Source organism: Sinocyclocheilus anshuiensis, unplaced genomic scaffold (genome assembly GCF_001515605.1).
Source record: "Sinocyclocheilus anshuiensis isolate Anshui unplaced genomic scaffold, SAMN03320099.WGS_v1.1 scaffold3214, whole genome shotgun sequence".
In the NCBI taxonomy this organism is placed as follows: Eukaryota; Metazoa; Chordata; class Actinopteri; order Cypriniformes; family Cyprinidae; genus Sinocyclocheilus; species Sinocyclocheilus anshuiensis.
Genome location: NW_015538259.1, coordinates 120,492 through 134,402, shown reverse-complemented (window position 1 = coordinate 134,402; position 13,911 = coordinate 120,492). Strand labels below are relative to the sequence as shown.

General features: G+C 36.6%; 1 protein-coding gene across 1 annotated transcript in view; it reads right to left on the bottom strand.

The window, feature by feature from the left end:
* LOC107683738 (cadherin-related family member 1-like) overlaps nt 1-9,501 on the bottom strand; it is a 13,859-nt gene extending 4,358 nt beyond the window's left edge. Inside the window, exons 1-16 of the mRNA XM_016479802.1 lie at nt 9,311-9,501; nt 9,147-9,152; nt 8,711-8,806; nt 8,271-8,416; nt 8,135-8,185; nt 7,958-8,050; nt 7,710-7,796; nt 7,464-7,583; nt 7,163-7,306; nt 6,202-6,280; nt 5,967-6,067; nt 5,479-5,682; nt 3,412-3,564; nt 2,863-2,988; nt 2,397-2,429; nt 1,395-1,462 (exon numbers count right to left, since the gene is read on the bottom strand). Coding sequence (XP_016335288.1) covers nt 1,395-1,462; nt 2,397-2,429; nt 2,863-2,988; nt 3,412-3,564; nt 5,479-5,682; nt 5,967-6,067; nt 6,202-6,280; nt 7,163-7,306; nt 7,464-7,583; nt 7,710-7,796; nt 7,958-8,050; nt 8,135-8,185; nt 8,271-8,416; nt 8,711-8,806; nt 9,147-9,152; nt 9,311-9,371 — 1,568 coding nt within the window. The 5' untranslated portion in view covers nt 9,372-9,501. The remainder of the gene's footprint in view (nt 1-1,394; nt 1,463-2,396; nt 2,430-2,862; nt 2,989-3,411; nt 3,565-5,478; nt 5,683-5,966; nt 6,068-6,201; nt 6,281-7,162; nt 7,307-7,463; nt 7,584-7,709; nt 7,797-7,957; nt 8,051-8,134; nt 8,186-8,270; nt 8,417-8,710; nt 8,807-9,146; nt 9,153-9,310) is intronic.
* Between the last annotated feature and the right edge of the window lie 4,410 nt (nt 9,502-13,911).

The window sequence follows — 13,911 nt, the reverse complement described above, 5'->3', positions numbered from 1 at the left end:
AGTGTGAGAGTGTGTGAGTGTGTGTGTGTGTGTGTGTGTGTGTGTGTGTGTGTGTGTGAGTGAGTGTATGAGTGAGTGAGTGAGTGTATGAGTGAGTGAATGAGTGAGTGAGTGAGTGAGTGTATGAGTGAGTGAGTGAGTGAATTAATGAATGAATTAATAGAATAGAATAGAATAGAATTTTACTGACCCCAAACAATATGTAGTGTATGTACATGTTTCACCAGCCCAACACAGCAATGATGGCAACTAATATTAGCTTAGACAAAAGTAGTTTGGACTACCTATTTGTCAAAATGAAAGATGGAGGACTTTTTGGAAAATCTGTCTGGTTACAATTTTTATTATTTTCATATTTAATTATTTTTGGTGCATATATGCTGCACCTTTAAGTGAGGCTGTTACATGAGCAGGAGAAGCTGGTCTATTTTCTGCCCAAATCCCATTAGTGGATTAACCAAGATGGAGGGCCAGTTAACTCTTTGTTTGCTTCTGAAATTCAGTTTTGTTGTTCTACCGATTCTGTATAGATAAATGTTGGTGTCATTTGCTAAAGTATGCTGTTCATTAGATATTATTTAAATACTGAAGATGAGATAAAATAGGTTGAAAGAAGCTAGAATGAATAGAAGGCAGCATGCTGACGAGTTGTTGTCAGTTAAATAAAATGAAACACAAGCTGGTATTAACAGACTGTGTGGTCTGTCTGGCAGAAACAAAACAGAAAAGATCCCACGCTCACTCAGCCTTTCCAATGAGAGTTAAGACATTATTTAAGAGTGCAAGACATTAAATTCAAACAGCAGGAGAAAGATTTAACATGCCTGTTGTGCCAACAAACCATCATTTATACATTCATATGGTTTGTATTAATGTGTTTATGCTCTATAAAATAAGAAGAATGCTACTATCAGAGATTATGAATCTGTCTCTGGGTTTAGGAAGTTTGAGATGGATTTATTAAATTAGGAGCCTAGAACAGCGGGAGGACTGAACCCTGTTCCAAGACGGCAAGACTATTTCAACTATGTATTTACTTTGGAATCTAATAAAATAAAATAAAATGTGATCCTCTTGGGTACAGCAAGTCCTTACAGCTAGTCTTACAACAAGATGAAAAGTTATTGGAAGTTGAATTCGGTCTAGCTTTAGTATCTGTAGGCTGTGTATGATGAATTGGGGTGAGCTTACATCCCTCCTGTTCTCCCACTCACTAAATAGTCTGTGCTTTGGCGTTAATGATGTTACATAAGCGACTGTTTTTTTCATGTGGCTTATTCCAGTCGACTGGCATTGCATCAGTAGGCTCTCTACAGCACTCTAGCCTTTAAAAAGACCACACACACTCTGAAAACAAAAGGGAAATGAACATGAAAGGGGGGCAGGGTACTCACAGGTCCGCTCTTGAGCCATAGATGGAGTATTTGACCACACCCCAAAGACCAGAATCAGGATCTGTGGCCTGCAGAGAGCATAAGGAGCAAACGTCATCCACTGGCATCTGTTCCCACACATAACTGTAATGCCAACATCTACGTAACCGAACAGATGACATTTTGAGCCAAAAGGCAGAACATTAGGAGCAATGTGGGATTTGTTAATCAGACTACATCATTATTTCCCTTGTACTCATGGTTGAAGCATGTTCTTATGTCCAAGGTCAAAATCGGTCAGGTAATTTAACAGATTGTATTCTGGAAAGAGGCAGGCTAACTCCCATTTGGCAAGTGCCTGCTTCCACAGGTGAGGGTTTATCTCAATAGGGTTCAATCTCTCTATCCACTGATGAAAGGTGGAGTGCCAGATGTTTAGACCCTGATATGACAGAAATGAGTTTAGCATCATACCTGCATAGTGGTTAGATGTGGAGAATAACTTTCAGGAAATTTATTTCAGGGTCTATTTTTCTCCAAAGTCTCTTTTCCTCACAAAGACTGCATTTTTAAAATAAAAAATATAGTAGAAACAGTAATATTTTCAAATATGATCACAATTACAAATGTTATATATATTTTAATATGTGATTTATTCCTGTGATGGCAAAGCTGAATTTTCAGCAGCCATTACTTCAGTCTTCAGTGTCACATTCTGAAGGATCATGTGATAAAATAAAATGTATATATATATATATATATATATATATATATATATACAATTTATAATAATGAATTTATATAATTTATTAATCTATTCTTAATAAATATTTTGAACAGTAGTGCTTTTTATCCATAAAGGCCTTCTATTGTTTTTATGCCTTCATAAAAATACATTCACTATAATGTGTTTGTTCATATAAAATTAAAAAAGACATTTTACCATGATAAGTATCATACTGTAATTTTGTAGTAAAAAACAAAACAAAAAAACTATTACCATTTTGTTCAGTATTTTGGCACAAAAAGAGATGTGATGTTATTGCCACCTGAATGCTATAATGATATGACCACATCATGATATTTTTTTTCTATTATATCTCAAATCTGGGGTTTTAGTGTTACACAACTGAATGAAAATGATAGCCATCTGGCAGCTTACTACGTAATAGACTGTTTAACAAGCATTCACATACTGAGCATGATTTTGGATTCTGATCCAACCCCTCAAATGTTATATTTAGATTAATAATGCGTCTTTTTTCCGTAACAGAGAACAGTCTGGAGAGGATGACAAACATGTTAATCTTTTTTGCTTATAAAATTTATATCACATGATCCTTCAGAAATTCATTCTGTAGTTCTTATTATCACAGTTGAAAACAGCTGTGCTGCTGGTGGAAACCATGATATATATTCTTTAATTAATAGATAGTTAAAAAAGAACAGCATTCATTTTATTTATATATATATCAAATTTATATATTACTGGAATCCGGGCGATGTAAAAATCAGAGGAGAATTTGGGAGCATTATCATTGGTGTCTAGCAGATGAATGATTATGTCTGCCGTGGCACTGAATCTCTCAGGGGTGTCAATCTCTATAGCGAGGAGCTGGAAACAATAAGCATAATATATTTCTACTACTGGTAACATATTACTGAACACTGATTAATACTTCTATATGTATAACAGTGTTGGATCATTCTCAGGCCATTTGTGTCTTATTTGTGTCCCTATACATGATTAAGGAAATTATTTTAAATATTTAATTTCGGTAAACTTCAGTTATCATTTGATGCCAATTTTCATTTTCATATTGCCATTACATTTTAACAAGAAAAAGATAAGATGTAGATGCAGAAGATTTCTAAGACCCAATGAAATTCTGCATTTTATTGCACTTTAAAGTCAATTAAAGCATAAAATCCACTGTTTCCTTGAAACATGCATGTCTGTATTACATAGCATACACAACACATTTCTTGGTTCATTATTTGTCCATGTACTCAGGATTCTACTCAAAATTCTATTTACCTTAAATGTCAAGAATTGTGATTTCTCAAAATCCATTGCAGCAGAATCCTCTACCAGGACGGTGACTTGGGCTTCATTCAGGACGGTTTGAGGGACCACTCGTAACATGCGGCCTGGGCCCACCAGTCTGAGGTGAAATTTTGCATTTGATCCCTGAAAACGCACAGTATAAACACAAAACTCTCATGCAGGGCTAATATAGAGAACTATTAAGAATACTGAGTTGGCACGAGTCAAAACTATTTTAAATGAATGGCAAACAATGACTGTTAGGATGATCAGGATAACATCATAATTTCGGCAGTTGTGCTCACTCATGTGATCTTATTGTGAGTAATGAATTCTGTATCTCAATGTGACTAAATGCTGAATAAATAAAGAGTTCTGGCATGAAACTCTAGATGGCGCAGTCCGATAGGTCTAACTCAATCTGACGTAATGACATCATTATCACATGGCACAGCTGATTGGTTCTCTCCTGTATCGGTAGCCAATAAGCTCGCTGCTCAACATTCAAATATATGACTAGTGCTTGCCATAGCAGCTGCAGCTTGCTTCAGAACAGCGAAATCAACATCTAAGATAAGTGAATGCCCCACTTTATAGAAACAGCCTTTGTGCACAGACGCATTGTAGGCTACTCTGCAGGTTCTCCATTAAATGCGCTGCACACATCTGAATATTTGGGTTGAACTGTTCTGGAACAGTGTTTTAAATACAACTTAACCACTGATTTGTAGTTGTGTCCTCTTTTGGAAGGCCAAACAAAGTAGTTTCGCTTTCACAACGAAACACACAGCATCACACACGGCCGGTGGGCTTGAGTGAGGAATGGCTGGCGGGCTTGAGAATGGCGCGGCCGGCGGGCTTGCGGCAACCACATGTGACGACCCCGGGCTGGACTCCGCTTCGTCCATGGTGAAAGCTGATCCGGCGATCCACAGCGTGAAGTTGATGTATTTCCTCAGCGGCCAGCACGGATCAGCTCTAGGCATGACGAAGCGGATATCATCCTCTTTTGGAAGGCCAAACAAAGTAGTTTCGCTTTCACAATGAAACACACAGCGTCTCCACGACATGGCGGCAGCGGCAACAATACTACAGCGAGAATAAAAGTTACACCTTCTTTCTTTGCGTGAACATTTGGGTGGTGTTATGCAAATCTTCCCACACAGTGATGTAGACATGTGGGGGCGTGTTTAAACGAGGCATTTTAGGAGGGCGTGGACAAGTCTTAACTTTTATAAAGAATATTTCTTTGGGTTTGAGATTTTAGTCTTTGCAACTTTAGGGATCTTATCTATGCACGAACTGGCATGATACTCTAGATGACGCAGTCCGATAGATCTAACTCAATCTGACCTAATGACATCATTATCACATGGCACAGCTGATTGGTTCTCTTCTGTATCGGTAGCATATAAGCTCACTGCTCAACATTCAAATATATGACTAGTGCTTGCCGTAGCAGCTGCAGCTTGCTTCAGAAACCCTCCACCTTCCCCAGCTCCACCTGTATAGGTCTGCTACGAGGTCATGTATGCTATATGGGTTTATTTCATGTATGTTATATTTGCAGCAACAATATTTCTTACATGCTCACAGCAGCACGTTGTGGATGTATTGGCAGTAGCAAGTCTCGGTACTTGCTCTGCCGCAGCAACAGCAGCGTATCAGATCTATTCCGCCAAGACCAAATACATTACCATTACCATGTCAATCCCTCCGAGAGTTGTCATGACAGAACTAAAAATATTGCATAATATGACAAAAGGGATCGACTGCTTGTTTGGGTGCCATCCTGTCGTTTATGTAACATAAATGACAATGTTTATTACAACTGAACCCTGCTCATGGAAGTAATACAATAAACTAATGGCGCCTTGTTGATTTTAAATAATGGTTGATCTGTACTACAAAATTACTGCAACTCAATCAAGCTTTTATTAAATTCTCTTAAAACAAGGAACAGATAGCCAGATTTTCTTTCTAATGTTTATAAATCTGCATGCACTAATTTTAGCTATGACAAGCCTGTAACCTACTGCTAAAGAAAATTCTACACACCTGGTCGGAGTCATTGACTGTAATTTTCAAGCCCCTCAGGAACTCTCCCTCTGGAGGATGTTCATACATAGTTAACTCAAACACGTTCTGTGGTCCATTTTCTCCAAAGAATGTGGGTGGATGGTTGTTCAGATCCACTACCCGAATGGTCACTGTGGTGACTGCAAAGTCCAAGCGTTTTCCTTCTGGACTGACCTCTGAAGCCTGAAAAATTAAGACATTGTTGATTATTTATAACTAATTCTAAATTCAATTATACTAAGCAAAATGTTATGCCATGTTATAATAATTGGCTTGACATACTCTTGTAATGAGGATGCACATGTTTTAGATAGCTACAGTAAATAGCATGGACAGAAATAGATTTTAGTAATTGGCTTATTCCTGAAATTGGCTTACGCTCTGTCTCAAGTCAGAGATCAGGGGGACAGCAATGTCTAGTAACCAAACATCTGATGCCAGATAAAAACAGAAGCTGGAGATTTTACCTTGACTTTAATATTAAAGATTTCTCTCCTCAGTTCTGCGGGGTACACCTTCAGAGTGCTACATCCACTGGTTTTATTGATGGCAAAAACCCCATCTGCTCCTGAATCAATAGGTTGAGAATTTGCTGACGTTTTGACCAGTGGTGTGGAATTGAAACATCAAAATGAAATTTCTTTCCAGCCATCTAAAGATGTGCAAAACAAATGCATTTTCATATAAACCAATAATACATACCAGATTCTATTGAATATATGATTGGATTTGGATTATCCATGTCTCCATCTTTGGCAAAAACTGTAAATATCTCAGATCCCTGTAGACAAAATTAGATCTTAGACAAGGAGCAGTAACGTTTGCATAGTTTGATTTTTGGTAAAACCTTAATCTGAACCTGAATCTCAAAAAGTGATAGGGTAACATTAGCAAATAGTTAATAAGAAGATATTTGAATGTATTCTAGAGAACAGCTGTAATTTTTCTTGATATTTGGTAGGGGATAAGCTATCCTGTCCTTACAGTATGTGTGCAATAGCACAGTATAGTCTTTTCCAGCTGATTTAAAGGGTTAGTTCACCCAAAAATGAAAATTAGCCCATATTAAACAGCTTGAAAGATCAAAGACAATTTTTAATATAACTCCGACTGGATTCGTCTGAAAGAAGAAAGTCATATACACCTAGGATGACTTGAGGGTGAGTAATTTATGGGCTAATTTATCATTTTTGGGTGAACTAACCCTTTTAGCTGCATGCTGCTCAGATAGAATGAGACATCTGTGCCGCTCCACAAATATTTTAGCAAGTTCAAACTTTAATGTGGACAACCTCTACGTCTACTTTTATTCAGCAAGAATTGACAAAAACTGACAGTAAATACACTTATGTTACAAAAGATTTCTATTTCAAATAAACGCTGGTCAAACATTGAAAATAATAAGACATGTTTCTTAAGCACCAAATCAGCATGTTAGAATGATTTCTGAAGACTGGAGTAATGGCTGCTTAAAATTCAGCTTTGCATAACAAGATTAAATTACATTTTAGATATTTAAATTTAAATTAGATATTTAAAATAGATATTTTAATACACAATATTCCTGTTTCACTGTATTTGTAAATGACACATACATTAACATTTATGTTTGAGTAGTTAATCACGTTAAATCATTCTGAAGTGTGCTACGATGGATACTCACAGGCGAGGAGACCTCATAGACATAACCAAAGTAAGGAGTCCCAACAAACACAGGGGGAGTGTCTTGAGTGTCAATCACATTTATTGTCAAAGTGGCAGATGATGACATCACTTGTTGCTTGCCCTTGTAAATGCCACCTCCATCCTGAAAATAAAAGTTACTGTTATTTCCTATTTCATTAGGAGGCAAGAAATAATAATAGCCTAAGCATTAAAATGAAGATCAGTTGGAAATGTGCGCTGGAAATGAAAAACTAAGCTTGAACTGGTAAAATAAGGAGAACGAAATCATGCTGTCTCACCTTTGCCACCACAGTGATGAAATGTGTGCGGGATTTCTCATAATCGAGGGTTTCACCTGGTTTTATCCGCAGCACGCCACTATGGTGGTCAATGGCAAATTTTGTGCTCGGTTCACTGCTCTGGATTTAAGAACAAACAGAGATTCTAATGAAACTCTGCATAAGGGAGGCAAAAGAAAAAAGATATACTGTGCTTTCATGACCTTTATTTCAGATTTGATCTCTCAACCTGATGCCAGATGTTACCTGGAGGAAGTAAGTGACTGATCCCCCTGAGCCGGCGTCTCTGTCCACTGCCTGCACTTTGTAGATGCTACTCCCAGATGTAGTGTTCTGTGCACACACACATATACAGTTTTCAAACAAGCCTGTTTATTCAGATCACATTCAAATCAAAACCATTTTTGATGGCCAGGTAGTTTCAAAAACATATTTTATGGAACCTAAATAATGTAATAAAGTATAATTGAAAACAAAGAGACATAATTCCTCACCTCTGGCACATCTACAATGGAAGGCATGTTCTGTGGAAACTGTGGTCTCTCATCATTGGCATCCATGACAAAAACTGAAACCTTTTCAGCTACCTGACATCACACAAGAGCATTAAAAAGATCTATACAAAACTCATAACATACACCGGATAAGACTCATAAATCAACAATGCTTACTTTATTAAGGCCATCTGAGATACTGACAAAGACTTCAATCTCATCTTGTGCCTGTGAAAATAAAAAGATGTACTGTACAGTAGCATCACTGTAGTATTCTCAGCACATTTAAAACATTACACATTTTGAAATTTACCTCTCTGTCGAGTTCCTCTATTAGAGTTACTGCTCCTGATTTGGGATGAACACGAAAATATTCTTTGGATCCGGGTTCAAAGGTCATTCCATACTTTACAGGCTGGCCTTCTGGGTCGGTTCCATTAAGAACATATATCTGTGTTCCTGTAATTTACATTTGAAAGTAGTTATTTCTGTGCTTTTATAATTCACACCAGTCAAAACGACCTCTTCAGCAGTGGTTCTCAATTAGGGGCCTGGGGCCCCAAAAGGGGGCCTCAAGAAGATGTAAAATAATCTACAATAACCTTAAACTATTGGATGGTCATCGGGCCTTTGAATATACATACCACAATCAACAACAAAAGTCAAAGGGCAAAATACTGTTAATTTTAATACTGTTTACACCTAGCCAGAGTGATATTAATATAATCAGATGGTACAAAAATTTGACCGTACCTTTTGGCGTATCCTCTGAGAGATTTAACAGTGCCATATTACCGTTGTTACTGTTAGGCCCATTATCATAGAAATAGGGTGCGTAGTCAGTCTGTGCTGTAAACAACAATGAGATATCACGCTAAAATACCGCATTTAACAGTGTAACATAACCAGACTTATAAGGACAAGACATCATGTGCCTACAACAACTGTACCTATTACAATATTTGACATTTATCTGTCACAAGGTTGAACACACATGGCATAATGTAATAATACTAATGACTGTCTCTATCTACTTGTCTAGGATTACAGGTGTTTTATGTCATACACGCTTCAATATCCCCTGGTTTATCAAAGGTATTTCACTATATAAATTCATTTATGAAATGAATTTGTATCTAAATGTAGATTTAGAGTTAGTTTTCTTTCAGGGAAGTCTCTATTTGCTCACCTCCTACTGTCAATCAGAAATAAAGGTGATGCAAATGAGACAAAAAGGCCAAAGAAGTAGATTTCAAGATTATTTACATTAGTCAACAGTGTAACACAATCAAGTAAAGGAATGTTTAATCGCCTGAGCCACATCCATATTCAAAGATGCTGATGAATACATACCAAAGCAGAAATGTGCTAGCAGAAGAACGGATGAAAACTGCATTTCCAAATCATTCTTCATCCTAATAAAGCAAAGCAGTTACAGCAGGCCAGACAGCACACTAGTGAAGAGAGCTACGGCAGTGTCCTTCTGAGGGTGTTTATTTCAGATTGAGGAGAGCTAAAGCAGGTGCTAAAAGCCTAATCCAATGACACGCCTTAACCCTTGAGCACATCTTTAGAAGCCCATCTTTGCAGCACACCAACTAATGACCACTAGAGGGGTTCACGAGTAGCACACCTGACCTGATATGACAGGTTAGAGTCTCTTCTTAGTTATAGTATTACTGAAATCCCACTTTCGGAATGCTGGAGCTCTGTTACAAAGGAACAATCACCAATGAATACTGAAGAAATATTATGAAAATAGTCACCCAATTTTTAGAGTAAAACTTAAATGATCTTTTTGTGAATGAATGAATACATAAATAAATAAATAGCACGTTTGTAAGCACTCATCAGACATTTTACAGGCCTTTTAGCAGATGAATCGTCTTAATCTCTTTGACAATCCAGTTTATATTACAGAGCACGTTCAGGTCACATTTAAAACAAAGTTATGTAATCTCATACTCATCAGCATTAGCAAATACCTCGATCTCACTCTTTCACGACCTTTATCATTAGAGCTTTTTAACATTAAATTATGCTCAGAGTTGAAGTTTAATGCTCAACAAAATATTTTACAGTCAGGTTCTATAGTTTCTCCAGGTCAAGAGCTAATGTGGATGATTTAGTAGAAAACATTAGAATGAAGAAAAAATATTTATATGCATAAATATAGTGTTCAAAACTACAAATTAAAAAATTCTATCAAATAAATAAGGATGGATGAAAGTGTATTACTGACTTCAAAAACGATCACACTGCAAATTCTAATCAAGTTTCAAAATCAAGTTGCCATATAGAATTAAAACTGTTTTCGTATTACTTTTTGCTCAGATGAGCAGCTGTGTGGATCAGAAAAGGAAACACCTGCCAATTTACCTTCATCTACATTTGTGAGTGTGGCTTTACTTTCAGGTTTAATTTGTTTGGAGCAGGCAGATGGCAGGCAAGCAGATTAACCTACAATAATCCTTCATCATCGTGTAGTGCTCAGGGCCAGTCTACAGGGACACACAAGCTAGAAGCGTCTCTGCATGTACACCACAGAAAACACTGGACTCTGGCAGATCTGGATATATCGATTACCTTATATGACTGTGAAAATGTTGCCTTGATAATGCTCATGATTACCAGATTTGTTGCAAAGCTCTTGCTTTTTCTATATAATGAAATAATAAAGAATTATGATCATTTTGATAAATAATATTTAAAAACATGAAACTGTTTGCATTTCTGTTTGGTTTTACAATCAGAGGGAAAAAGAAAAGTAGGTCAAAAATCCAGTTTATTGTAAGATTAACCCTGGAAATTTCTTGTATATTGTGATCATGTGCGTCAGTCATACATCAGCAGCATGGATTATATGGAAAAAATAGAAACTCTGAATGACAGACAGATTTGCCATTTATGCAAAATATTATCATCTTCTTAAATCTGTTTCTGGCGTGACTATAAAAGGTCTTAGATATCGCTTTTATTGTGATAATCCTGGCATGGGCTAAAATGGGACATGAAAAAAGTTTACAATGGAAAGAAACCTCAAATGGCATTCTGGGTCTGTTATAGTGATTTTCAATTATAACAGCACTATTTTATACAAAATAAACAACAAATTCAGATTCCTACAGTAAATAACATGTACACAACTCAATATTTATAAAATTTCAGAATTAATTTCCAATGCATGTGTGGCTAAATTGGGACCATCAACTATTTGGAAAATTAACTAAAATTTAATAATTTAACTTAATTTAACTATTGAAATCCCAGTTTCAATATTAATGTGTAACTATTAAATATATAAAGATCTAAAATCGTCAATCCACATGTTTGAATGCACTGCTAGGATTACAAATAAATTTTGGATTGGATGCAATGTCTGGGTCATCAACATATTAGGGTCATTTTAATCTTGCAAACTTCAGTTCATCTGAAAATGTATTATGTATTCTAGCTCAGAGTTTAAGCTTTTTACGTGGTTTTCCAATTTTGATAACACCCAACTTGGCAGTAGCTATTACCTATTAGTATAGCCTTTATGCTACAACTGCAGTATAATTTGACTATTCGACAACAAAAGCGATGGGAATGTGAATTTCATGTCAATATTTTATGTCACTGTACTTTGTTAAAAATTGTAGACCGTTTATATCACTGTAAGTCACTGTTATAGTCACTAACACTGTACATCACCGCCCCCGCGTGTTTACAAAACGTTAATGCTGAACGTTTCGAGGCTTTCCCTCGTGGCACCGCTGGACCTAGAATACTTCAACAGTCTATTTATTTAAGTGATCCTATAGGGGTCATTCGGTGCACTACAGCATCACATCAAGTACACGAAACATACACGAAAATAAAAATAGATAGTAGCCGTCTATATCAATCTGGACATCAGACGTTACTACATTACAACTAATTAGGCTAGGCTACTGATTGCCAGCACTGTTTTATCTAAATAAATAATCAGAAATACGCTTATTTACACTGTTTAAAAAAGATTCCCTAATCATTTCTGGTTTACACTTTAACAATAAATGTGGTAACCTAATAAACCATGATTTCGAAAGTATTTTTAAAGGGACACTAAGGTGCGTCGTAATTCGCACAATCAAGTTTTGCCCCATTACTCATTCAGTGAGTGTACGAGTTCAGTCTCCGTGATCTAACGCAGCGTGTTTTATCCTAGATTCCAGACCCCTCGACTCCCCACAAGCAAAAGGGGGATGCAGAAATCCACGTAGTGTCCCAGGGCCCTCTCCTCAAACAGAAAAGCCCTTGTGAACACTCACATTGGGGGTTCTTACTTGACCACGTGACGTGTATCCAATAATAGCCCAAACTTGGAGACCGCCGAGAAATGGACACGTTTCCAGCATGCTGCACCGGAGAAAAGCGCAAATGGAGATAAATGAATAAGAGGCTTTCTTCAATGCCGTGAGAATCTGGACATAACTTTAGAACCCTTCAACTTATGAGTTACAGCAAAAATGTCTAAGTTGGAACTGTCTTAACAATGACCGTATTATCAAATATTAACTTTATAGTGTAATTAGCGTTTTCACTCACGCACATAAGTGCAGTTCTTTGGAGTCGTCACATAAGCGCAGGAACAATGTGTACCAGACGCGATCATTCAGGATGCTCCAGATGAACTACTGGAGACCCGTTCAGTCTGTAAAGTAAGATTTAATTCAGTCTAGCTAGTTTACCACAATCGCATAGTATTCACTTTCACCTCTGCCAAAGACCTGTAAATGCTTTTACAGCAACATTACAATAGTAATCTTTGAGTTTGTTCTTTTCTGTCATTTTATTTACCTCACACTGAACAATCTATCTATCTATCTATCTATCTATCTATCTATCTATCTATCTATGTATCTATCTGTCTATCTGTCTGTCTGTCTGTCTGTCAGTCTGTGATTCTTCTTACAAGAAAGCATAATTTTTGTTATTTGAGAAAATATCACAACTTCATATAAATCTGTGATGTGGACAAAATACAATCTAATCTAAACACTAATTTAAAATATTAATTTCTTTTTAAAATTTGTCTATATTTCTTGAAAACAAAAACTAAAAACACATTGTTTCTTCGACCTTCTGTCCATCATCTATCTATCTATCTATCTATCTATCTATCTATCTATGTATCTATCTGTCTATCTGTCTGTCTGTCTGTCTGTCAGTCTGTGATTCTTCTTACAAGAAAGCATAATTTTTGTTATTTGAGAAAATATCACAACTTCATATAAATCTGTGATGTGGACAAAATACAATCTAATCTAAACACTAATTTAAAATATTAATTTCTTTTTAAAATTTGTCTATATTTCTTGAAAACAAAAACTAAAAACACATTGTTTCTTCGACCTACTTTATGATTTTCATCCAAATCTTCTGAATCTTTAACGAAATTTGAAGTGGTTAAAAAAAGGAATGCATTTCTTGCTGCAGATTGTGACTTAACCACCACTTTGAACTGATATAAACATATAATACAGCAATTAAAGTTTATTTTTTTACTGCAACTGTCATGTTACCATGTAGTAAAGGTATACACCTAGTAATTAGCCTTTAGATTGGTGTCATCACACTCAATCTCCTGTTAGTTCACATTGATTAGTTCAAAACAGCAAGTGAAAGTCATGGTGTGGCCTTACTATGTGTGTGTGTGTGTGTGTGTGTGTGTGAGAGAGAGAGAGAGAGAGAGAGAGAGAGAGAGAGAGAAGCCATTTGGTGCCACGTTTCTTTAAGGTTTACATTTTGTGATATGTCCATGACAAATACACCCCCTGTTCCTGTTCCCCTCCTCCACCGCTGCTGCAGCTGCAACTCGTGGGCCCAGGCGGCACAAGAGAGCCTGTCACTGGTGATAGTGGATTTATCTCCTATAGAAGAACTCCAGCTAAACACTGCCTATCTCCCAGAAGGTGCCATCACGCACTGCT